This window comes from Suricata suricatta, chromosome 5 (assembly GCF_006229205.1).
Source record: "Suricata suricatta isolate VVHF042 chromosome 5, meerkat_22Aug2017_6uvM2_HiC, whole genome shotgun sequence".
NCBI classification, from domain to species: domain Eukaryota; kingdom Metazoa; phylum Chordata; class Mammalia; order Carnivora; family Herpestidae; genus Suricata; species Suricata suricatta.
In genome coordinates, this window is record NC_043704.1 from 119,973,474 (window position 1) to 120,000,525 (window position 27,052).

General features: G+C 33.6%; 1 protein-coding gene across 1 annotated transcript in view; it reads right to left on the bottom strand.

Moving 5' to 3' along the window:
- Window positions 1-630: 630 nt before the first annotated feature.
- The window catches only part of SLC25A36 (solute carrier family 25 member 36), a 38,122-nt gene continuing 11,700 nt past the window's right edge, over window positions 631-27,052 (bottom strand). The window contains exons 2-7 of the mRNA XM_029940159.1: window positions 24,529-24,693; window positions 21,257-21,334; window positions 18,181-18,281; window positions 10,415-10,481; window positions 7,258-7,547; window positions 631-5,010 (exon numbers count right to left, since the gene is read on the bottom strand). Of these exons, the coding sequence (XP_029796019.1) occupies window positions 4,817-5,010; window positions 7,258-7,547; window positions 10,415-10,481; window positions 18,181-18,281; window positions 21,257-21,334; window positions 24,529-24,693 (895 nt within the window). The 3' untranslated portion in view covers window positions 631-4,816. The remainder of the gene's footprint in view (window positions 5,011-7,257; window positions 7,548-10,414; window positions 10,482-18,180; window positions 18,282-21,256; window positions 21,335-24,528; window positions 24,694-27,052) is intronic.

The window sequence follows — 27,052 nt, forward strand, 5'->3', positions numbered from 1 at the left end:
CTACTGAATAGTGTGGTGTAGCAAATAAACACAGAACTAAGACTCAGAACAATACCAAGTCCAAAAAATAGCCCATTGTGACTAATTTCCCCCTAAATATCACTTGTCTATTCACCCAATCTGTAGGCTGTTGGAAAACCACATGAAATCACTGTATAAAAACAGCACTTTATGAACTGAAATTACTGAATTGATTCCACATATATTAAGATAGTAATCTGGTTTGTGCCATGCAAAAAAAATCAGGAAAATAAAGAAAACCATCTAACTACATCTTGCTTTCTTGCCTGAGTTTATCGGTTGTATGAAGGTCATAACTGAACCTCAAGAAATCACACACAAATTCCTTCCTTTACCACAACTCCTGATATTCAGTAATAAACACACAACTTAAACTTGGGACACTATTAAAATGTGCTGGTCATACCAACCTCAACTATGATTTTGCCAATGTCTTCACCTCATCCACTATTTCAGTCTTCAAGTGGAAAGCAGGCCAAAAGATTTCAGTTTAATGTTTGAGAAAAGGGACACAACAAATGTTTCCTGATTTCCTCACTTACAAAACTAGGTGATGTTTGATGGCTGCTACAATCTGTGAAAACTTAAAAAAGACAAATGGACAAAATGTAAAATGGGTTACTATCAACATTTATATCTGTGTCACTTGTTGCAACTTGTCATACATGGATTCATTTGGTTATTCTAACAAGTTTCCAGCTCTTTTAATTTTAATATTCTTACCTTTCTGAAAGGCTGAAACCAAAACTAACAAAAATTCATGATGTTAAAAAAAATCATTACCTTAGGAGTTGTCAATCAAATAATTAGTCTGTCTCCACTTCTCAGATATATTTTGTAAACTGGATATTTTGATACATGAAAAAGTATCAATACACCTTAAAGATCAGTAAGCCTGTGGAAAATATGGCACAACAGAAATATCTTACTAAACTACACGGGAATTAGATTATTTGACTTTTTGTTTCCTCTAGAAATATCACTAATCTAGCAGACAGGAGCCTAACACTTAACGTGAAAATGGCAATGCACTTTTGTTCTTCACATAGTCCTAAGAAAGTAGGATAATATTCTCACCATAATATTAGAATACATTATAGGAAAAAATCCCCATATTTTCATAAGGATACTTTAATTTTTTAATTTAACAATTCAAATAAAATTCAGCTAGTTAACATAAATAGAATAAATGCACATAATTTACAGCCATGTACACAAAATGCAAGAATAACAAACCTTACATAAATGGTCAAAAGATACCAACTCCTTTGAAGTTGATTATTTAGCTATGACTAATAAATCATAATTGTTCACATATGAGGGGTACACATTCAACTGTTTTTTAACATGAAAACTGAAACCCAGAATTTTCGGTTTCTATAAGGGTTGGCCTAAAAAGCAGTGTTTAGATAAACAAGATGTATAGGGCATGATGAGACTTGAATGGGCAGAAAGCACATTGTATTAAGCATCTTCATATAATTAAAATTCCTTCTAATTTAGATCTTTCAGAAATACCTTTATTCTTAGGAATGTTAAAGTCATAATCAGTAGACAGAAAGGCTCATCTATTATATTCATCAGGCCAAAAGGGGTCCCTGCAGTACTAAAGTCTGGGCAGAAGAGCATGTAAACAACAAAAGATAGACATGAACAATGCTGGAAGAGTAAAGGATAGATTGGTATCTAGCACTTAAATCCTTCAAGTTCAAATTGGTATCTTTAGTGATTTCAAACAATCAAATTGCTGACATGTTTATACTCCAGTAAAAGAGTAAACATTCATCATTTTTAACAACCTGGTCCTAATACAATAATGCTACTCCACAATGGGCATTAGGTTTTAGGAGACAAAAGGCTGGATTAATTAATCTAACAATATTCTATCCTAGTTTCAAAGTTATAAATAAATTACTTGTGGGCCCCATCTAGGAACGTTGGTTCCACAAAGTTACATACATAATAAAAATGAAGACAAAGCTTTGGTGATACAGTTCCCCCGACCCCCGGATATAAAAGCACTGTACTGTACCCGTCACAGGGTTGGTAATTCTCAGATTTGGACTTGGAGATTTAGGAAAACTGTCTATGTGCTACAGGTACCAAAGTTCTATCTGCTGCTCTATGAGCATATCTTGCAGTATCTACTGCTTTAGCTTGTGTAAGTTCAATTCAATTTTCTGAGAAGACTGCACAATAAAAGTACAGATCAGTCTGAAGAGCGCTGCCTATCTCAATGCTAGAAACAAAAAGTCATCTGATAGAAAATAGATGAAAACAAAACAGTTTAAAAACAAAATCCAATCCTTGAAGTGTACTTTTTTTTAAACATTTGCCATCAACTAAGAAAATCTCCAAATAAATGTTTCAGAGACAAATTTTATACAGAACTTTTATGTAATTTTCTTTTTTAAATTAACTCTGTCAAACATAAAGTAAACTGCGGCAGATTGTGCTTTGGGAAAAAAAAGTTAAAGTAAGTCTCATTGCTCCTTTCCAGTTGTTGCACAAGAAACAAAAGTCTAAAACTCTAAGATCTTTTCTTCCAGTACATAGAGAACACTCACTTTTTAAAAGCTGAATATAATGCACTAAAGGTCAACGTAAATTTTACTTGCTAAATACAAACTGGAATAGAATACATGTTCATCCTTGAAGGACACTTATGCTACAGCTAAATAAAAAGATGTTCCTTAGCTGCTGGTTTTCATGTCATTCTTAATCAGCTGTGGTGTATGTACCGAGATGACTAAGGTCAGGGAGATTCTCTGTCCTACATTCAACACAATGTTTATGCATCTTTACAAGGCAAATGGCACTGTATTAGGCAGTATAAGTGGCACCTGAAAAGGCAAACACTATAGATCGAGACTTTGCAGATTTAAGTTAGAAACCCTTATTATTGGTTTTTTTTCTTTTGGCATGTTACTCACAATAAATGTCAAAGCTAAAAGTCACCATAAAAGGTATGAATAATCCCAAAGGTAATGAAACTGAAATTGCCTTTGGTCTCCAAAGAGATTGGAATGTTTTTAAATTCCAATCAAAGCACCTCAAAAACATCCAGTTACTGTTGATTATAAGGAGTTAAGAAGGTGAGGAATTTAAGAGGGCACTATTTCACTGGTGACAGCAGAGTGAGCCTGCAATGATGTGCTATAATTTTCTGTTAGGGGCACTAGAGCGTACATAGAGTATGTGAAACATTTATGGTATTAAAGATCTCCAAAACACCATTATCTAAAACCCAGAAAAATGTTTTGTTGAACACTGTTTCTGCCTAATACATGACCAATGTTAAAAAACAAAAAATTCTAAAGTGGAATTCTCTCTTACTCTCACCCCACCCCTAAAAAAGGCCACAAAGTGCATTCACAAAGAGATTCTTAAGATAAAGCCATTGCACAAAATGTACAGTTCGTCTATACTGAAATGAGTACCACACTGGAGTTTAATTATAGATATTTTATACACCAGTATAGCAACATCCATATGCAAAGTCTCTTGTCAGAATTACAGCAAACATCTTCATAAAGGCCATACATATAATACATTTAAGTATTAAAAAGTACAGGTGAACTCAATAGCAAAATGTAAAAGCTATATCCTGTTAGCACACTTAATTTGAATTAACTTGAATCTTTTTATGATTTACCATTCAGCATACTTTTCTTGTCAAAAGCTTTGTTCATTTACAAAACTCTAAGTCCATTAGGATCACTGCCTGTTCCATCAGAGGGCAGAGGGCCCCTCTTCTGTTTATACTGCCCTAGAGATTTATAACGCCTCCTTAAAAAAAACCTATTACAGCAAAGCTGAAAATTACCATTTTCTCTAAAAAATAAATGCAATTTATGTAGATCATCTGAAAATAATTCAAAGGTTCAAATTCCTATAATGTGAAAGCAAATAGAGAAAGATTCAAAGTGGTAAATATTTTTTCCACTTTAAGAACACCATGGTATGATAGATGATAATGTAAGTTTGTAACTAATAAACCACTTGAAAAGACAACTGTGGTCATTCACGTAGCATAAATTTAGAAAAGACAGGATGACATGCTCAAGTGATTGAAATGGCCAAGAATCAATATTTTACTGGTTTCTTCTGTACCAAACTATTACCACTGAGTTTGATATGTTAATGAACAATTTAAGTGTCCACATTATGCTAAACATCAAGCTTCCTTTAGCAGTGGAAACCAAAACATTTTAAAGCTAAAAATACGCAAGACATTTAGACACTATTTCATTAGCTGTCAAAACTAGTAACGACTAATGCCAAATAATTAACTTTAAAATATTCCAGATCCTCTTAAGGAAATGTGAAAATACTAAGGATCTCCCTTATTTTACAATTTTACAGGAATTACAAAGAAGCCAGAAGTAAGACATTTATGACTGTCAATACTATCTTTGGATAGTTGTAATATTTATACAATTAGGGATGGCTTTATTAGAAGACTGGAAAAGTGCTCATGGAATAAACACTATATTCTGCCATAAATCAACAAAATGCAACTATGTCCCGTGGACATGGTAGAGAAAATGGCAATTTGGAGGAAGTAGTGCTTCTAAAGGCTTTTTCTGAGAGGCAGCCCAGGTTTTTTTTCACATTACTGAAAAGACCAAGTAATGCAGTTATGATTACTTAAATTCCTACAACCAAACTTTCCCTTAAGCATAGTTACATGTTCCCAAACGGTTTTCTTCTGTCCACCATGCTGGCTTCGATACTGCATGGTCCACTGTCATCTTTAGGTCTTCCCTCTTCATAGTACAGCAGCCTGAAGTTGCTATCCATTGAGAAGGTAGACCACTAATTCATAGGTGGCCATCATAATGGCTGTGTTTGGAATCTGTCTCACCAGATGAGTCGTTAGGCCACGGTAAAGAGACCCATAACCTTCTTCTTGAACAACCAAAGATAGTGTCTGAAAAAAAGATCTATATTTTGTTCCCTCTTCACGTAGTCTTGTTCTTACGACTTCTGTTTGGGGGGAAAATCATTTTAAAACATTAGTGATATCTTTATACTCTCCTAATGCTGAGCATATCCCATTCACCAGACTTTTAAGTGTACATTTAGGATAAGTAGGGAGTGATTTTTAATGTAGAACTTACTGAAACCGGTCATATAACAGTAACACCAAACTTCTAAGACAATTGGCTAAAATAACTAATAATAAATAGTAACTATAAAATTTCATAGGTTCCTGAATGGTAAAAGAATAAAACAAAAGTATCAGTTGCTTTCTAAATAGAGATAAAGGGGAGGATTGATGTGGTAAGAAAAAAGTGAAGAAACAGAAAAAGGAACAGACGTGGTATCAAAGACGAATACACAAAGATACAGTGACAAACAGAAAAGATTTTTAAGGAGACCCTACAATGAAAAAATAGCACTACTAATCTAGTCACCATGGTCCACAAACGCCAACGTGAAATTTCATGTTTATGAGCTGGAAATGTTCAAAATACTGGCCAATCAGCTGAAAGGCACCACCTGGAAGGCAACTAAGCAAAAATCATAAAGTTTTAGAGCTCTAAGAGATATATGGATAGTTAGTCCATATTCTTAGTTTGAAAGGTGAGGGAACAGGACTGCTAAGAGGTTTTAGTCAGTTGGGATAGAGGCTAGGACAAGAATTCAGAGCTCTCTACTGAAGAGTCTGTTTTTCCAACACACTACTTACTCCTGATGGCCTAGAGCCATTTTCACTGCAAATGTATTTGAAATCTCTTCTGTCTGCTCTTAAAATTAATGCCATTTATATATTCCACTCCAAAATACTGTTTATGAACTACCTCTTCTTATAATGATATCATCTTACTTGAAGAGAAGGGGTGCTTATAACTCTAAAATTCTGTCTCTCAACACAGTTCTAGGCATCCCATAGGAGCCAGAACCTAAACAACGTTGATACTATCCTCTTCTGACTTCTCTTAAAGAAGTTAGGAACTTCCCTCAGGAAACTGAGAGAAGTTCACAGTGCAAATTGGTTCGAGGGTTTTAACTCATAAATTACATTTTATGAGTAAAATTTTCTACTCAGAGCCCTGTTTCATTTGTCTTCATAGAGCTTTAAAACCACAGAGCTTTTGGGTCACAAGGGTGAATGTAAATGCTCACAAGTATAACAAGAGTGAAGCATTTAGATTAAAATCCCAAAGCAGGGGTACCAGGTTGGCCAGTGAAATATGCAATTCTTGATCTTGGGGTTTTGAGTTTGAGCCCCACACTGGGTATAGAGATTACTTAAAAAAATAACATCTTAAAAGGGCACCTGAGTAGCTCAGCCGGTTAAGCATCCTACTTCAGTTCAGGTTATGATCTCACGGCTCATGTGCTGCTCAGAACCTACAGCCTACTTCAGATTCTGTGTCTCCCTCTCTCTCTCTGCCCTTCCCCTGCTCAAGCTCGGTCTCTCTCTCTCTCTCTCTCTCTCTCTCAAAAATAAACAAAAAATCCGAAAGCAAAACAAACCCCAAACACAACAAAATCAAAGATTACATTTAAAACAAAACAATAAAAGTTACCAAAAAAAAGCCACTCAGCACACTGCAAATTCTTAAGTAATTTTGTTATCTACTAATGAAATATTCTAATACTATAAAATTTCAGAGAGAAATAAATCATTCATACATACTTATTTGCCAACAAGAAATAATGTTAAAATAGGCTAGCCTTTGTGATTACAGACTCCATTTCAAATTTGGGCTTCTCCACTAAAAAAGCTATGTGATCTGAATAAGCTGTGTGACCTTGGGCAACTCAATCTTAACATCTGTTTCCCATTTGAAAATAAAGACAAATTCTGATCATGTACTAGCTTACTTCAACTTCAATAGAGAAGGTAAGTACTTTGCAGAATTTTTTTATAGATTAGCAATAATGTACATAAAGTATCTAGTATACCATCTATATCTATAACTTTTTAATTTACAGACACTTGTCCCAAAGTCACCTGGCTGTAATCTGACTGACTCTGGGCTGAAATGTGACTGTCCAAAGCCCATGCTGAATCATCACCATGCTACTATAATATATACTTGACTTATTAAAAACACTTTTAACAGATTTAATCCCATTATGATAAACTCCTAAGAAACTATATATTGTTTTACTGGAATTCAATAAAATTATAAATGTGACAGTAAGTGGGCTATTGGCTGACATCGGAAAATATTTCTAAATTAATAGAATTTTACCCCTATAAACTCAAACCCCTCTTACCATGAGGATATGCTATAGTTGTGGCACAAGTTTTTGAGGTGGCAGCAGCTAGCATCATTCCCACAAAATCTGATGCTTCTTTTACAGACTCTTCATCATTTTCCATTGTAGAAGCAATCTTATATTCCAGTAGTTTTTGCTTAATACTTTCATAAATAACAAAATGGATAACAGTCTCTGATATGCCCGCATAGGAAGCAGACATGCCCCTATAAAATCCTCTAAGTCCATCTGTCTGATACACTTTACGAATACATTCAAAAGCGCCCATTCGCTTTTCTCCACGGTTCCTGAAGAGCAAAAAGGAAAGAATCTTATTAATAAAGTAGCACAAGTTTTAAATAAAGTAAATATAGTAGAAATCTGCCACTCTAGTACAGAATGATCCTCTTTAATTCATGAAGAAGTGAAACCAAAATTTTAAAACATTCATTTTAGATTTCCTATTCTTTTGCCCAAAGTTTGTCATATTCGATGCATAACATGTAAGTGCTTTCTTTTACTAATGCAAAATATACTACATTAAATCTTCAGTTTCATATCCTCACTGAAGTTCTATCATAGAGATAAGCAACAAAATCCTTTAGTCTAAATACATTGTGACCGCAGCTCAAGATAAAAACAAACTGTCACATTACATTAAGTCCAGTTCAAATGAGAAGATTTCTTCTGGACTTATTAACATAAAAGAGTGCTTGGGGACGTCTGGGTGGCTCAGTCGGCTAAGTGTCCGACTTTGGCTCAGGTCATCATCTTGCAGTCCATGGGTTTGAGCCCCGCATCGGGTTCTGTGCTGGCAGCTCAGAGCCTGGAGCCTGTTTTGGATTCTGTGTCTCCCTCTCTCTCTACACCTCCCCCACTCATGCTCTGTCTCTGTCTCAAAAATAAATTAACAACAACAAAAAAAGTTAAAAAAAAAAAGTGATTGAGACACCAGTGATGACCATGTATCACAAAGCAAGTACAATTAATCTAGTATCTGTACATCTCAGGGATCCTAACAAACCCACTCAGTTCTTCCTCCAAAAAATGACTGTGTGAATTAAAGTCAAATTTCCTATGATCCTTTTAAGGCAACAGCCAATATCATGGTGAACTGTAAATGAGGACCCTTGTAGCTATCAAGTAGTTATTGAGTACTGTGTCCAACAAAACTTCCTAGTGCTACGTAAAGTCACAGCATCTACTCTTAAACAAGAATGTAATTTTGAGTTTGTAAAAATATTACTTATACTTATGATTCTCCCAGTAGAGCCATATTAAATGGGCTTAAATGCTACCTGCAGGAAAAGAAATAAAAAATTTACCTATTTATAAATTACATACAACCTGTTTCAGACATAAAATAAAAACACACTTATGAAACCCACCTGATAACCTACATATGGATTTCTCCAGTTTTATGAACTACTTATTATTTTGAGCTAATGACTATCCTCAACTAATGACACTGTATGAATACTTTCTCAGTTGACTGATCTATGCAACCCACTGTAATCAGTTTCTGCCATCAGAGACTTCCTCACAAGAAGTTAAAATGCTACAAGCCCAAAGGGTAATATGCAAACACATCAGCCCTGTTCTTGATCTCACAGTTATAAATGAGCATCCTCAAACCAGCCTTTCACTATTACCCCAAATTCATCCCATTCCCCACCACTCCCAAGCGCAAGAACTTGTGGGGCTTTGTGTTAAAATTAGAAATGAAAAAAATACCAGAAGAGTTTTAAGCCATACTTTCCTCAAGATCCCCTACAGATCCACCTTATAACATACTGGTAGCTTATAATAGTATAATATGGACCAGCCCCTTATGTTTCTTTAACCTTTAGGTTGTTTTATCTGCCACTACTTTTCAGATCTCTTTGGCCTTAAGAAATGAACTTTGGGTTTTGCCACTTAGGATACATTAAAAATTATTCCTGATGAAACAAGAATTAGAGCTATTTCTACTCTCCAAATAGCATACAATTCAACATGATAAAATGTAAAAAACAGATATTTAAGCAGGCATAATTACTAATGATTTCTCAGATCAGTTTTCTTGATAGCCTGTGAGATGGAACACTACTTTCCCATGCCATAAAATGTTAAAAAAAAAAAAAAAAGGTGGAAATTTGTTATAGTCTACTTCAGAAAGAAAGGCTAAGAAAGTTTCCAAAGTCTCATTATTATTATAATATACTAACAGGATCCTCTCCCTATAAAAGTATTATTTTTCCCATCATGCATACTAAAAACCAACAGGAACTGAGATGGCAAGACTCTAAATTGCTCTGCTTCTGGCCTTTGCTCAGTTCCCAAACACACCAGAGGCCCGAACCTTAAGAGCTATGAGGTTTGCACTGACCACTGCCTCTGCTTAAAAATGGACTCAAAAAAACATTCCCTGACTATTCCACTTAAAGTTGGTCCCCAATGTTTCTTGGTATATCCCTAAATCACAGCAGTATCTGCTCAACATAGATCTAACAAATGAATGACTTGTGCTACCATAAAGTGGTCAGTGGTAACAGATCAAGACTATGAATATATGAGAGCTAAATCTCATGCCGGGCCTCTCTGTTTATAAGGTTACTAAATTTGAGCAATTCAGTCTAGACCAGATGATCCTGTCAGTTAACTGTTGGGAAGCTGATTATAATCATTCATGTAGTAGAAGCATCACTGTTTGGCCTAGATTAATATGTATTCTTTTTCTTTTATTTAAAAACACAACACACAGGGGCATCTAGGTGGCTCAGTTGAGCATCTGACTCTTGATTTTGGCTGAGGTCATGATCTCAGGATTGTGAGATCAAACCCCGCATCAGGCTCTGAGCTGGGCATGGAGCTGCTTAAGATTCTTTTTCTCTCTCTGCCTCTCTCCTGCTCTCAAGAAATAAAATAAGTAAGGAAATAAGCACATAAACAAACAAACAAACAAATAACACATAATAGACTTTCTTCCCTGGAAAGTCTCATATTGCCAACTATTATATATATCATTTTTGCGTCTGATGGTAGACTCAAGTTTCAAAAATCAAACAAAAAAATGTAGCAGCAAAAGAAGGGAAAAACATGGTTAGAAACATGGCACTGAAATCTCATAGATATAAATTCATAGGAAAAAATTAGTTGAAACCAACTTTAATTTTGTTTTGATGAATTAACATACCTTGCATCGAGCTGTAACCGAGTCTTTATAAGCCAAATGGGGTTGGTCGCTGTGATTGCAGTAAAACCTAAACAAATATGTTTAAAATGAACTCTGGTAAAAATGAAGAACTATTAACTTAAAGGTTTTAAATATTATATAAATCTATATTAAAGAAAATGCATAATAAATGCTTAAACTATTAAGTGATGTATACTTTACACTTCTATTTTACAAACCCATACAATCATGAACGTCTGTAGTTTATTTCCAATCTACATTCTCAAATTCTGACCGTAACTAAAAAGTTCTTTTAAGAGCAAATTCTGATTATATATAAATTCCTCTCCCACTATGTTCAGAATATTCTTTGGGCCACCCTCTACACTCTAAGCTAAATATAAAACCTCATACTTACAGACAAGTTTATAGAAATTTGGTATATTCTAAGGCTTTTTAGCATGCAAACTCTACATAGCTACTTGAGGTCCTTAAATCCCAATTCCTAGTCTTCAAAGTGGATTTTACCTAAAGGCCAGCATTTACTATATATGATCTGAAGGTGACTGTATAACAGGATTATTGTTTGCCCTTATGAATGCTTTATATAAACATATACTTACTAATACTGTTAAAATAATGGTATCACAGAAGTAAGGTTTCTGTTAGGGTTAATAGGACAGATCTATTTTTCATCCACTTAAACACATACAAAAACTCAAAAGTTCAATAAGTTACGAACTAGAACTTCCCTCTCACAGACTTAAGAGAGAAACTCAGAGTAGAAGGTAGTTCTATATTACTTTAAACGTTATATCCTATCAGTGCAGAGGGTGGTGACCTAAGATGGCTCATTCTAGTTAGCAAATTAACATCTCTGAAACAGGGTCTCTATATTGCATATCTTTTACTTGCTATCTGCCTACTGTTACTAAAAAATAGCACATGAAATGTCATCTTGATAACGGGAATTTATATCATATATCATCTATATAAAACAGGGCTTTAATATACTGCTTGTGAACACTGAAGATCACTACAGAAACTGTACAGAACTAATTCTATCAAGCTAGATTTATTCAATGGGACTTTAAATTCAGTTAAACTTACATGCAGAAATGTCTAAGGGCTTGTTTTAATACTTCCTATCAAATACTAGGCAGGTGAAGTACATTTTTTTAGAAAAGTGGAATATAACCAGCACATTTAATATGAGTAAAGTTAATTCTGAAAGAAAAATGCTATGGTGCACGTAAAAATAATTTGGTTTTTAAGTTAACTTACAGTGCACAAGGAATCATTATCCTTTCTTCACTTTTGAAGTTACTATGGGTATATCTAAAATGCAAAATAATTTTACTAAATTGTTTACAAAGTAGAATTTAGTCTCATAGGTTCTTTTACTTTCCAGAATTTCAGATAATTAGCTAACTCAAATTTTATTCCCTTAATCCACTGTTCTAACACCGAAGAAATAGCAAGATATCTCACAAAGGGATGCTTAAATTAAATCTATTCATAAAACATGACAAATGGAATAAAAATTTGGTTTGATAACACCTTTCACAATTTTGTGACAGTCCTAGTCTCCATTTCTCTTTAGTGCTTTTAATACTGCATACATATGTATAAAACTAGTATGGGAGTGATAATTTCCTATGTGCCAATATTAAAATAATAAAAATTTTAAGTGCTGGACCAGATGTCAGGAACATTTTTAATAAATAAGAGTTTCTTTCCATATATAAATTCTTAGAAAAGGAAAAGAGAAGAAACATATGAAACTGTTAGATCAGTTTAAATATTTTGAAAAGATTGTTCTTACATGTTCCAGCTTTAAAGAGAATAAGGTTAAAAGAATTTTTTTTCTTAATTCTCATTTTCCTAAGTGAAAAATTCTATAAATATATTCAAATTATAATTTAAAGTAAATGCACACCAGACATCAGTATTCTGGCCATACCCCTAATTTGATGATTCTTTGTTTTTAAACTTAAATATTACTATTAGCTAAATATCTGTATAACAATATTAGGGGTTTATTAGTGGAAGGCCACAAAGCTCCATAAGACAACAAAGTATCTTGCATTATTCACAATAGTTTTCATTAATTATCCTGTCAAACTTAAGAAAAAGTACTTGCTTTTCATTAAATTTTGAAAGCCTAACACTGGGAATCCTTATGCCAAACTTAAAAAAAAATGGCCTAAGTAAAAATCTCATTCAATCTATTATACTTTATTTGTAAAGATGAGCATCAAAGTTTTTTTAAATAGAAGTTCTATTTTTAGAAATACAAACTTAGTAACCAAGCTTAATACTCTCCCAAGTCACAGAATTCCTCAATTATAGGCTGAAAAAAACTCCATATATGTAAACTTTAAAATATTGCAAAAATATTTAGATATTAATAGAAATTAATTTTAAATATCCATGAATAAAAATGTTAATTATTCTCTGTACACACTAATGAACAATGATAGGGCGCAAACAACAGGTATTTCTCACTTAACTAAAATTCATTTCCAGATACAAATTAATCTATAGAACAGGACATATTAAAATTCAGCTAAGTAAGAGACTGCTGTCATCTTATCCCTCTATAATTGCTACTATCAGTGCTTACTAGAGCTGTTCTGGCTCAAATCCCCCAGTAAGCCTGATCTTAATAAAGACACTAGCTTAAATGCTGGCAAACCATTAGATAGAATCTAGGCATAACGCACAGCTTTTTAGTTATTGGTCTTTATCACAGTTACAACTCTAGTCTGGAATTTGATTACATTCTCTTAACCACACTTAATTAAACTAACTAGACATTATTAGGCTAATTAAATCTATAAAAACATAGTCTATTAATTCAAGAAATGAAACAAATGGAAAGAAGCAAAAACTTATCACCAACTTAGAATTCTACATGGTAGGGCAATTTGAAGTTGGCCAACAGCCAAAGCTACACAGATCTTCCTACTTCTAAGACAAACATACACAAAGATACTGGGAATAGTGCCTGAAGTTTCGAAATTTTACTATGACTTTTTATTGTGGCATTTCAATTTTGTGACTGTTTGGTAATATGCTAGTTCCTATTAATATTCTGAGTACCTGTAAAACATTAAAACTGACTTAGAGGTATATGAAAGATCTATTTGTAGGTTAAGAAGAATTAATATTGCTCTAGTCAGTTAAAGCAAAATGGCAGTATACTGGCCATACTGTTAGTAGTACAGTTAGAATGTTATTAGATGTTTAAAACTCTCAAAAGGCAACTTTTAATGTTTTGCTTCATCTAAGACTCCATTTGATAATGTAAACCAGATTAAGAGAAATCCTGCTTATAAGAAACTTGCTGAAAATGTCTATTTCATTAAGTGAGTGATACCTGTAGTATTGCATTTTCTGTACTTTTTATTTCATCAAGTTCTTTAAGAATAAAGCCCACCTAACCTTTTAAGGAAAATACATTAAAATTAAAAAAAAAAAAACCCAATTAAAACTAAGACAACTTAGAGCCCACATTTTCTTAACCTGTATTTATTAGAAAGTAATGTATTAAGATCAATATTTTTGCAAGAAAGTAGAAAGTTAAGTATCAACAGACAAGAGAATAGAAAGCAATGAATTAGACTTTTAAAATACGTTATGCTAAGCAAAGGGAACTAGTATTTCTCCTAAAAGTTGTAGGATGGTATGATACCATTTACAACTACCTTTATCTTAAATATTGTCATCAAATTCTTTGGAGGTCAAGGCTCTTATGGCCAAACTGAAGACCCCAGGCTTTTATTACACAATGACTGAAAAATTACCCCATTCTTCCTTCTAGAAGGAATAGTATAAAGGGATCAGAATTAAAGTTTTATAAAATACTCAGAACGCACACACAAATTCAGGAAATAAAAGTTCTTCCCGCCTTCTATTAATTCCATAGCTATTATAAATCCCAGGGTGTGTTTCTTATAACTAGAGGCTGCAAGAGATGCTCAGATCAGTACTCACGAGGTTTAAGTTAGTCCATATTTCTACAGGAAGTGACCTGCGGATGGGGAGCATGAGATGACACGATCTCACTCTTTTCTCGGGAGAAATGTACAGTAAATGCCTAAAATAGACACAGGCTTTTCTGTATCATAACAACAAGCAGTGACCTCATCAGAAACATGTGTACAAAATGAATCCCATTGGAAGGATTTCAGAAATATTTACTGTGAGATCTAACTTTTTTGAAAATTTTAAGTTAAAAAACAAAAAGGAGTATCAGAATGGGCCATAAATTTTTTTAAAAATGCACCGAGTACTGAAAATTCTGCCATCTGCAGCAGTTTCAGAGTCCAAATACTTACCTAAAAGATGAATTTTGCCTTAAAGAAAAAAATGCTAACCTTGTCAATGGGGAATCTAAAAAAAAATTTAGAAGGGATTATCATATCCCATTTTCTAATCATATTATCATGATAAGAAGTGAAATCACTTCAGCTTACTTAGTAAATTTTTCTTATTAAATCTTAAAAAAAACAATATTCAGGTAACACTTTGCAATAATTATAAATTTTTAAATAAAGTATATGTTGCTACAATAATACCTTTCACCTCTGCACTATGGTCAATAATATTGCACATCCATTTTTATGAAATATTTTGGATTATTTTATATTTAATTTCTTGTGTTCTACAAAACAAAAAACAGTAAGAATGTTTATGTACAACTATACAAAACATCTGTCCAAACATCCATTTGGCTGAATAAACTGCCAAGGACAAAAAAAAATATTAAAAAATATATTTTATGTAGGCAAGACAAAATTTCTTTTTAATGAGTAAAACAATCTTTAATAATGAACTAAGTCAAATAGAAAGATGTATCTTGAAAAATAACAGTGAATGCTAAAAAGCAAATAAAACCCACAAGGTATGCTGTAAATGTCAACTGATTACATTACTGGTATTTTAAAAATTAAGCGATAACTATTTGAATATATAACCCAATGAAAATCAGAATTTTCATTTAAATCTGTAATGTTGTATAGAAAAGAATATACATTCCAGATAAAAACTTGTGAAACTTAGAATACTATAAAGAAACAATACTATTATTTGTATGCACACTTGTGTCTATGGGTATACAGAGGGATAAGCAAGTTCATTTAAACAAAAACATACAAATACCCTCAACAAAATAAATCCTCTTAGTCTGACAAAGGTTACATGTAGAGAAAGAAAAAACAAATAGGTAAAATATAAAGATTCAACACTACTTAATTTGATTAAAATAGCCTTCCAATTGAAAATAACAATTTATAGCTCCAAATTTCAATTTATAAATTCCCATAGTCTTCTCTTGAAACACTAAAACGAATGAGAATAAGATCCATCTTAAATAAATTGTCATTTTGAGAAAAAAGATTTACTGTCTGAACACTTGAGTTTGTTTGGAGAAAATACACAATCAACAGGCTATCTGGAATAAAAATTACATGTACAGTCTGCTACTAAATCCTTAATGTATGTCCTGTTTAATGTGGCAAAATCTTGCAGGCAGTATCACTACAGTCTATTTTAGTTCACCTTTTATACTAACATGACAAGGTTAGCATTTTTTTTTAACAGCTAGTTAAGAAACAATTTTCCACATGATTGCCTGTAAGCACTCTGTACCCCCAATTCATATTTAGAAGACTTCTAAAAGTAATTCTGAAGAAAAACCAAAGCAATCTGGTCTAGATTATTTCAAAAATGAAGGGGGCAAAAGGCTCCCTTAATGAGTCTGCATGGGACCATTCAGTTTCACCAACCATGTAGTTATGTATAAAAACTGCGAAGCTAAGTGTTAATGCTCATGAATAGTGCAAGGAAGCTCTGAAAGCACAATTCTAAGAAAAAATGTAACTGCAAAATGGAAGAAATATTTTCAAATTATACAGTAAGTGTAGAGTGTAATAATAATCTCTGAACAACAAGACATCAATTTACAAAAACTCAAGGAATTCAAGTTGGAAAATCGTATTAATGTATAGACATAAAACTATGAGTTGATATTTGTACACATTTGAGAAAAAAATTCAAAATGTCAATTCTACTGAAATTCTTTGCAACATGATACAAAAATTGTAATAAATTCTGATGAGATATCCTAATGAAATAAGATGTTCCACTGGGAATTAAGGTATTCTGAAACCTTAAATTTGCACCACTGAATACATAACAATTATCTTCAAATAAAAATTACCACTCATCTACTTTCTTGACTTCAAGTCTTCCAAAACAAAAAAAGATTAACATTTCTTTAATAATTTTCTGGGTTTAGAAAAAAAACATAAACACTGGTAATCCAGAAATATATTTTTAAAGATCCTAATACAGTGGTTTTATAATTTGAAATTAGTCACTAATTTTGCTTTATACCCACTCAAATTTGTAGAAGTAAAATCATTTCTATTCTTATTCAACATCTATAAAAAGTACATTAAAAAATTCTAGTTGTAACTAGATGATCTCTATGGTACTAAGAACTAATTCTCAAAATCCAAATCTTTGTAGAGCTACCTACATCCCAAGGATAAGGTAGTAAGAGAGGTTCATATAAATTGTGTAACTTGCCCAAGATCTCTCCTTCTGGGTAAATAAGATAAGCTTACTAACTTGTCCTCTAAGGTTTTTCTTTCCAGCTTTAAAACTTCAACAAGTCAGTCAACAATTAGCAAATATAAAAAGCCATGAAAATAACTGTAAGGTATACGGTAGATTATTGTGGCTAATGACCTTTCAGAAATTAGTTATTTCCAACTTACACTCAGTTTGTTACAGTATGTGGTTCAAATTGATCCAATTTATTTCTAAACAGAAAATGGTTAACAGTTTAAAGCACTCATTATTAAACATGTAACGGACACTCACTCAGTTTACTGCTCAACAGTTGATGAAAGTAGTCATAATCTGCTTAACAAAGTCACAGCATAATTTGGAAACGTGAGGTATGGTTAAATATGCAATGAATCTCAGAAAACTGCAGAGAATGAACCAAAGGTCATGGCTTTGTCTAACACACATTGCAACAAATGATTCCAGAACCAGACTGGTCAAATCAATCTCCTAGTTTATCTTTAATGCAGTGCAGAGGCCCAGAACTAGCTGCTTTGCTTTTGAATCATATATACTCAACAACAATGATAGAAGAGTCCCTGGAAAACATTTCTATAGCAAGCATGTACACATAGCCAACGCCTAAATTTCAAGTGTTATCTAGTGTGATTTATATGGAATGCTAAACATATTTTTCAAAATACATAAATTACAGTAACTCTTAGTTATCAACAATACATCACAAAAACTTCATTTGAGCACAGGACAAAATGAATACTTTACCAACAACTGCTGGCACATTTCAGACAGAAGCCAAAACATGCAGCAAAAAGGGAAAAGGCACTAACAGAAATTGAGGAGAGAAGAGTAAATTACAGCTCCAGAACTTATTTATATGTAATTATGGTTGGATTCTTTAAACTGTTAAAAATGATCACTAAATATTCAGTGGAATATACAAGACAATGTAAATATTATATTACCTGTATGCTATCACAAACCTAATTAAAAAATGCCAACTGATAACAGGTTTTATGTATACCTCCTGATGAAATTTACTGTATACTAATAAATATAAGAATTATGTTTGTAGATGCTAATCAATGAAGAGCACATTGTTTTAAATGTATAATTAAATTCATCATTATTCAGTATTAAGTCTCTAGCCTTCAGAAGATTTTTTGCCTTTTAATATTATATAGTCATACCTGCCATTGCAGCAGAAATCATGTGTACCTGGGTAGAATCCGGATCAAATATACCATTCAACTTTTCCTTGCAGTTTGAATAAGCGGCAAAGTATATTGCTCTAAAATAAAGATTTAAATTTTATCAATAAGCATGTTGTTTAATTTGTATGATTTTAATGACAAGTAAATTAATCTTTATAATTTTAGAGAAATCTAAAAACAAACATAAAGTCTTAGCCACATTCTCATGTAACATCAGGTTAATTTCTATATTTTTTCCATGAAGATCCTGAAGTACTTCTTGCAGTGACTCATTAAGAGAAAGATAAACTTCTGGGATGACTAGGTGGCTCAGTTGGTTAAGTGTCCAACTCTTGGTTTCGGCTCAGGTCATGGTCTCACACACAGATCATGGGTTCGAGCCCCACATCAGGCTCCACACCAGTGGTGCAGAGCCTGCTTGGGATTCTCTCTGTCCTTCCCCGATTTGCATGTTCTCTCTCTCTCTCTCTCAAAACAAATAAAAGTAAACTTAAAAGAAAAAGAAAGAAAAAGACAAACTTCGATGTAAAGTTCATCAAATGCAGAGCATCCTCTAACGAAAAGACAACCACTACCCCTGCCCCAATACTTTCACAGCAATTGAAATAAAAAGTATTTGTAGAAGATTTTGATGTTGGGAAAACATATAAGGCTGGAAGGCTTAAGTAATGGTAAAGCTTAATTAAACAAACTTGAGTGAAGTAAATATGGCATGAGCACTTAAAAATATATTGTTAAATGTATAATATAGTTTATACTAATGTAAACTATATTAATATAAACAATATTTCTTATATATTTTTTTAAGTGAAGAGAGAGTTGTAGAACTGACACAATTAATAAAAATATATTAAACAATTTGAGACACTGTGGTATATTCTAATCTACATTATACAGGGTAGTTCACAGTATCCTTAAACAGATGAAATAATTCCAAAAGAAATCACCCCTATCATGTCATATCTTCTAATGTTTGTAAACATTTCATTAAATCTGTAAACATTTCCCATTAACTTATTGACTATGACTTTATGCATACCAACTACTTCCTCATTGTTTTGCTTTCCAGGCTCTGAATTACCTGCTTTCTGCATCAAATATCCCATTAATTTCCCAACAATCCTGATTATCTGTCCACATAATAGGCAAACAAATACAAATAGCCAAAGTCTCACTGTTGTGCCTTTTTTTAATGTACTGGAGAAAAATGGAAGTTAACATAATTTAAAATGAAACATTCTGAGGCGCCTGGGTGGCTCTGTCAGTTAAGTGTCTGACTCTTGATTTCTGCTCAGGTCACGATCCCAGGGTTATGGGATGGAGTCTGTTTGAGATTCCCTCCCTTCCTGACTCGCGCTCTCTCTCAAAAACAAAACAAAAACATTCTACTTTATAAGCAAGAAAAAAATACATTTAATGATAATGAAGTGTGAAGAGGTATAAACAATGCATTCCTAGCAACGAGTAAGAAAAAAGACATCTTATTGAGAAGATAGGCAAAGAATATATACAGGTAATTGATGGAAGAGATATACAAATGGCAAATAATTACAAGAAGGATGGTGTAATTGCACCAAAATTAAGCAAATGTATATTAAAACAGTGAAAATCATGTTTAGTCTCTTTGGCAAGTATTAAAAAATAGTAGCCAATATGAGTAATATGTGGATAAAGAACTAATTCACTACTTGAGAATAAAAATATGGGATGCCTTTTTAGAAGGCAATTGAACAATATTCATTAATTTCAAATTTGCGTATGTTCTTTTATACAGAAATTTTACTTTTAAGTAACTATCATAAAGAAATACACTTGCTTAAGTACTCAAAAGTATAGCTATGTTGACAAAACCAAGGTTTTCAATAGAAAAAATGTGGAAATCAGATAAATCTTAAAGTTTATCAGTAAGGGAATGCTTAGTAATGACAGAATAGCCATACTATGCAATTAAAAAAAAGAACCTACATTTTTCCAATGGAAAAAGCTTCAAGACAAATTTGGTGAACTATTCTTAATATGATTAAATTAATATAGATGAACACAGAGGAAAGGAAGGAAAAATAAGATAAAAACAGAGAGGGAGGCAAACTATAAGAGACTCTTAAATACAGAGAGGAAACTGAGGGTTGCTGGAGGGGAGGTGGGTGGGGGAATGGGATAGATGGGAGAGGGCACTTGTTGGGGTGAGCACTGGGTGTCATATATAAGTGATGAATCACTCACTGGGTTCTACTCTTGAAACCAAAACTACACTGGATGTTAACCAAGTTGAATTTAAATAAGTAAATTTATAAAATAAAAAAATTAATATAACAAGTATATATTATATATTTTACATATATGATAAGCCAGAAAAATTAATGGAAGACTATATACGAACCTGTTTTAATGACAGTTATCTGTAAAGAGAAGAGTAAGTGTATCCAGAAGGCATATAGCATGAGAGGCGATGTGTTTAAGATGGAATGTCAAGCTTTATGCCATACATTTTTAAAAATTTTTACAGTTAGGACAAAATTTTTAAGATTTTTTTTTTAGAGAAAAGAGCCCATAAAAAGCTGAAACCCAATAAATAAGACATGGACTTAGTACATGGGATACAGACCTAGATTTTCTCCATTTTCATTCTGAATGTGAACTCTACACTACTGTATTATGGAAGAAGAAAGTCTAAGATGAAAGGATCTCAGAGAATGTACTAATATATTAAGGTCTTTTTGGCTTTTTTAATAGGCACTGAAACCATTCTATCTATGTAGCATGTCCTAGAATCCAATAAATAGGGTTAGTTCTATAGTTCTGCGTATTCCTCTTTCTCACTGCTCGTTCCTTTAGTTTGGTCTTTGCCTTTAGAAACTTGGTACAAAAACTGCTTTACATTGACCTCTACATGGTGCAAACTGCCCATCTTTTAAGATGGTTGCAGATGTCTGTTCTTTACACCCTAGTCCTTTATCCTTACCTACCACCTTGACTTCTCTTCAGCATCTTCTGTCGTTAAGCTTGAAACAAGAAAGATTACCATGATTTTACTTAAAAAAATTCTTTTTACCTGGAAGGAGCCACCCCCACTAAATTGGGGCCTAATCCTCTGAACAAGGAACGAGGCCCTTCTTTTTCCAAGATTACCCTGAAAGAGAAAAATATTATTTAGAAAGGAAATGTCTTTCAAAGTCTAGTACTTTATCTGTATAGCAAACTTAGACTTTTAAACCCATATGTTTCCACTAGAATGTGCTTTTCTGGTTAATTTTTCTTACTTCTGAATATCTGTTTTTCTTGACACAGCAAAGACTGATAAATGATAATAAAAAAGAACTCCATATTCTTTCCCAAAACTTTTAAAGACTACAGAATAAATTTCTACATTTATTTTTGTATGATCATGCTACTCTTATCTTCAGTATCCTCCATTTTACAATCTTTACCAGCAAATTCAATTCCCAGTTAGTTCATTCATGAGCTACCTAAGGAAACTAAGGGGTAGTATCTGGGGTCCTTTCTTGGTATCAGACATTTCTCTCAGTATGGCAGCATTATCTCATTTACCCATTGCTGTGAAATACTGTCAAAAATCTGTCACCCTAACCTCCTTTAGGGTACTAAAATGGTTTGTTACCATTTCTCTCTCTACTCAGTTAACATTTACAATATTGAATACTTACTGTATAAAAACAGAGCACAGTAAGGAGATAAAAAAGAAGGTAAGGCATCTACCACTGAGAAATTTGATAACCAGTTGTGGAAAAAAGAATTATATTGAAACAAATAATTCAACAGACTACCTTAATACGCAAATACTATACAAGATAGATAAATATGCCCAGCAGGGAAAGGAAGAGGAAGGCTTTCTGAGGGTGAGTTATTAAGTTTCAAAGGTGAGAAGAAACAGACTGAAAGAGACTATTTTTAACTTAGAGTTAACAGGCTAGGGCAGTGGTTCTCAACCACCTATATACACTTAATAATAATTTCTTAAAAGTCAGTTGAGCATAATGGTTCAAATAAGGGACTGAGGGGCACCTGGGTGTCTCAGTCGGTTAAGCGTCCGGCTTCAGCTCAGGTCATGATCTCACAGTTAGTGTGTTCAAGCCCCACGTCAGGCTCTGTGCTGACAGCTCAGAGCCTGGAGCCTGCTTCAGAGTCTGTGTCTCCCTCTCTCTCTGACCCTCCCCCGCCTGCACTGTCTCTCTGTCTCTCAAAAATAATAAAAAACATTAAAAAAAATTTTTTAAAGATATACATTTGCTAACACTCACAATTTTGCATAAAATTTCATGTAATTTATACAGCTCTTGAAGTTCATCCATGAGGTACCCAAGGAAACTAAGGGAGCCCAGCAGGGTATCCCTAAAGTTGCTGGTTAAAACACTTCACTCACTAGGATGGTTTAAAAAAAAGACATAGTAAAACAAAGGCTGGTAAGGTTGTACAGAAAGTGAAAAATCTCATTCACTGGTGGTGGGAATGTAAAATGATACAGCCACTGTGAACAACAGTGTGACAGTTCCAGTTCCTCAAAATGTGAAACATAAAGTCATCATATGACCCGGCAATTCCACTCCTAGTATATCCCCCCAAAATGAAAATATTTATCTCTATAATAGCTCTATACGTCATACTCCAAATGTGGATACAACCTAATGTCTATCAACTAATGAGTAGATAAAGAAAATGTGGTACATATCCATATAGTGGAACATTTGGCAATAAAAAGATACTTGTTACAACATGGATGAACCCTGAAAATATTATGCTAATGAAACCAAAGACTGTATGTAATCCCATTTATATAAAATGTCCAGAAAAAGAAAATCTATAGTGACAGAAAGTAGATAAGGAGGTGCCTAGGGCTGGAGGATAGGGGAGAGAGACGGGAGGAAATGAGAAGTGACTGCTAACAGATAAGGCTTTCTTTTGCTGCTGCTGCTGCTGCTGCTGCTGCTGAGAATGTTCAAAATTTAGAAGGTGATGATAGTTGCACAACTGTCAATGTATTAAAAACAATAAATTGTACACTTTACATGGGTGAATTTTATGGTATGTGAATTATACCGCCAAAAAAAGTTAGGAAAAATTAAAACAAAACAAAACAAAACAAAACAAGCCATGAATGAGATTGACTGAACAGAGCCTGAATAGGGAAACTATGGGAATGAGAGTAAAGAGAGTAAAGAGACATTACGGCAGAGAATGCAGACTTGGAAGTCACCTAAACACTGAGGATAGGTGAAACATGTTAAATTAGCTCTTATAAGAGGGCCTGAAACTGAGAAATTAAAACTAGGAAGAAGGGGTCCTCCTACGACTGAGGAAAATCAGGGAAAGCAAAACTACTGAAAAAGAGAATAAAAAATATTGTCACAAAGGTCAAAGGAAGAAGTTTAAGGAGAGATAATCAATGGTAACAAAGGCAAAATAATGATATTTAAATAACCTATTAATAGATAAAATATTCTATTTTTAATCAAGATATTACTAATTAGGATTGATAATACTCTTATTCATCAGATATTTATAACTTTAATTGGTAACAATTTTATTCTACTTATTCACGTACTTAGATAAGTTTAAAAAAAGAAAAGCCTGAAGAAATCTTTTGGTAACCATGGTAAACACACAGTATGAGTTTATTTACTACCACAAAATAAACACTATTGAACGAAGTTCAAACAGATCATGTCCCAAGTGACCTGATAAGGCAGATACGAGTTACATACCGAAGTTTGAACATGTAAAATCTAATTTCAGTAGTTTTGAAATTTCAAATCCAATTTGCAACATAATTAAGTATGGTAAGATGTAAAAACAAATCTTTTTCAAACCAACAAGAAAGGTCAAGCAAACACTAAATTGTCTTTTAAAATCAAAACTCTGCTTTAAATCTGTTATGTTTAAGTCACATAAAAATCACAAACTGCCATTCATTGGATGTACTTACTTGTGTCAGTACGTCAGTACTTGGAAAATTGAAAGCACACACAAAAAGAGTTGGCATTTAACACTATCACATTTCAAAGATAAATAAATAATACAAAATAGAATACCTTTAAATAGCTTCAAAAAATAAGTCTATTGGGTAAACACAGAAAAATATTCCAAATACACATGATTTGGAAATAGTATTAGATTTTATATTGTCCAACTAACTACTCTTCTCCATTAGGAATAATCATTTCTGATGAGTATAATGGAGTAAAACTGGTTACTGAGTTTGTAAAAAACCTTTTTAAATGTGGCAGAATATAAATAAACAAAACACATGGGCATCACTAAGGAAAACAGACTAAAAAAAAACCAAATTCACGAACACTGTGCTCTCACTTTAGGCAATGGAGAGGTCCAGGAGACACTACGCGGTTGACACTGGCTCCAGCCATGGTGTTTAACTGAACTTCAGAGACATAAAGTGTCACAGAAGAGGACTGCAGCCGTGTTTTTACAACTTCCAGTGGACATGTCAGAATAGCTCCTACTGTACCACCACATCTAGGGAAGAAAATAAACAAATCTGATTAGTACACACATTTAGACTGTAAAATGAGTGGGCAACTGGGGGCTTCACCAAGATACTAAAATGTAAGGTATTTTATTTTAGAAGACTAAATAATGTTAATGTTTCATTTATGTGACTGGATACAAACACCCTTCGTGGCTAAAAAGAACGGAGCTAGGTGTGCCTGGGGGGCTCAGTTAAGTGTCTGACTTCTGATTTTGGCTCAGGTCAATGATCTCATGGTTTGTAAGTTCAAGCCTCTCATGGATAGAACCCCACATGGGACTGCACTGACAGTAGCCTGCTGGGAATTCTTTCTCCCTCTCTCTGCCCTTCTCTTATGTGCATATGCATGCTCTCTCTCAAAAATAAACTTAAAAAAAAGAAAAGAAAAGAAAACTAACTGAGCTTAATATTTACCCAGCAAGAATAATTAAAGAAGACTCCCAATGGTGGGTATTGTTACTAAAATTTACTGTCAGTCATATCATAGTTTGAAATACTGTTCTAAGTGTTTCTTTGGTGCTCCTTGCCCAGATATTACTTGTGGCTCTCTTGATGTCTAGATCACTATTTGAGGTATATCCTCTCTCTCAAACTCCTATCCTGTCTTTCACAACTCAAGAAATGGTCTTCAGTGCAATAAAAATTAACCACTGATGGTTAACCATACATTTCCTATTTTATTTTTTTAAAAAAATTTTTTTAATGGTTTTTTTATTTTTGAGAGACAGAGACCGTGCAAGCAGGGGAAGGGTCAGAGAGAGCGAGAGACACAGAATCGGAAGCAGGCTCCAGGCTCTGAGCTAGCTGTCAGCACAGAGCCTGACGCGGGGCTCGAACCCACGAACTGTGGGATCATGACCTGAGCCGAGGTTGGAGGCCTAACCGACTGAGCCACCCAGGCGCCCCCATTTCCTATTTTAGATATTCAAATACTCAAAAGTGTTCTACCTACAAAAAAAAAAAAAATGACATAGGCAGGCTTGGCTAGAAGAATCCAATTTAAATACAAAAACTGGATAACCAATAAAATAAAGCTCTTAACAAATGACATCATTAAACTTTGTAAAGGAATTTAAGAGATAGGCTGAATAATTATTCTTCATAAATGGAAGAGTGGGATATAATTAAAGCATTAATGAGTACTCAGTGAAACCCTTAGAATTGCTTTCTAACCACAGGAAAATCACTCAGGAGAGCTTTTCCCACAGTCAAAGGGAAAAGCAGACCAAATCAGATGTAACCTGGACTTCCAAGATGGTTATTAAAAGAAGAAAAAGAAAAGCAGCCCATCAGAGAAATACACTAAACAATTCTACCTCTGGAATTTAAAAAAAATTATAAATATATAACACACACATATATAAACACATTTATATATAAAAAACACATAATAAACAAAAAGGAGGCATGGCAACAATATCACTCCAAATAAAATTTAGAACAAATCCTTAAATAAGGTATTTTATATTGATGTAACAGTACATGCCATCAAGAATATAAAACCAAGGGGCGCCTGGGTGGCTCAGTTGGTTGAGCATCTGTCTTCGGCTCAGGTCATGATCTCACGGTTTGTGGGTTCGAGCTCCGCGTCAGGCTCTGTGCTGACAGCTCAGAGCCTGGAGCCTCCTTCGGATTCTGTATCTCCCTCTCTCTCTGACCCTTCCCTGCTTGTGCTGTCTCTCAAAAATAAATAAAAAACATTAAAAAAAAAGGAATATAAAACCAAAACAAATTTTATGAGATAAAAGTGAAAAATACAACTTAAAAAGAGAACATCCATATGTAAAATAAAACTTAACTCTTACCTCATACTATATTTTAAAAAATTAACTCAGAATGAATCATAGACCTAGATGTAAAATATGAACCTGTAGCGCTTCTAGAAGTAAACATTTGGAGAAAAATCTTTTTCATTTTGGGCTAGGCAGATTTCTTAGATAACAACAAAAAAAGCATGAATCATAAAGAAAAAAATTATAAACTGTACTTTCCAAAATTAACAATTTCTTTCAAAGAGTGAAAGTTTAAAAAAATTTTTTTTTAATGTCTTTTATTTATTTTTGAGGGACAGAGAGAGACAGTGCGAGCAGGGGAGGGTCAGAGAGAGAGGGAGACACAGAATCTGAAGCAGGCTCCAGGCTCTGAGCTAGCTGTCAGCACAGAGCCTGACGCGGGGCTTGAACCTACAACCGTGAGATCATGACCTCAGCCGAAGCCGACCACTCAACTGACTGAGCCACCCAGCGCCCCCAAAGAGTGGAAGTTTTTAAGAAAATGAACAGATAAGGGATTCCTGGGTGGCTCAGTCAGTTAAACACCTGACTCTTGTTTTTGACTATCAAGTCA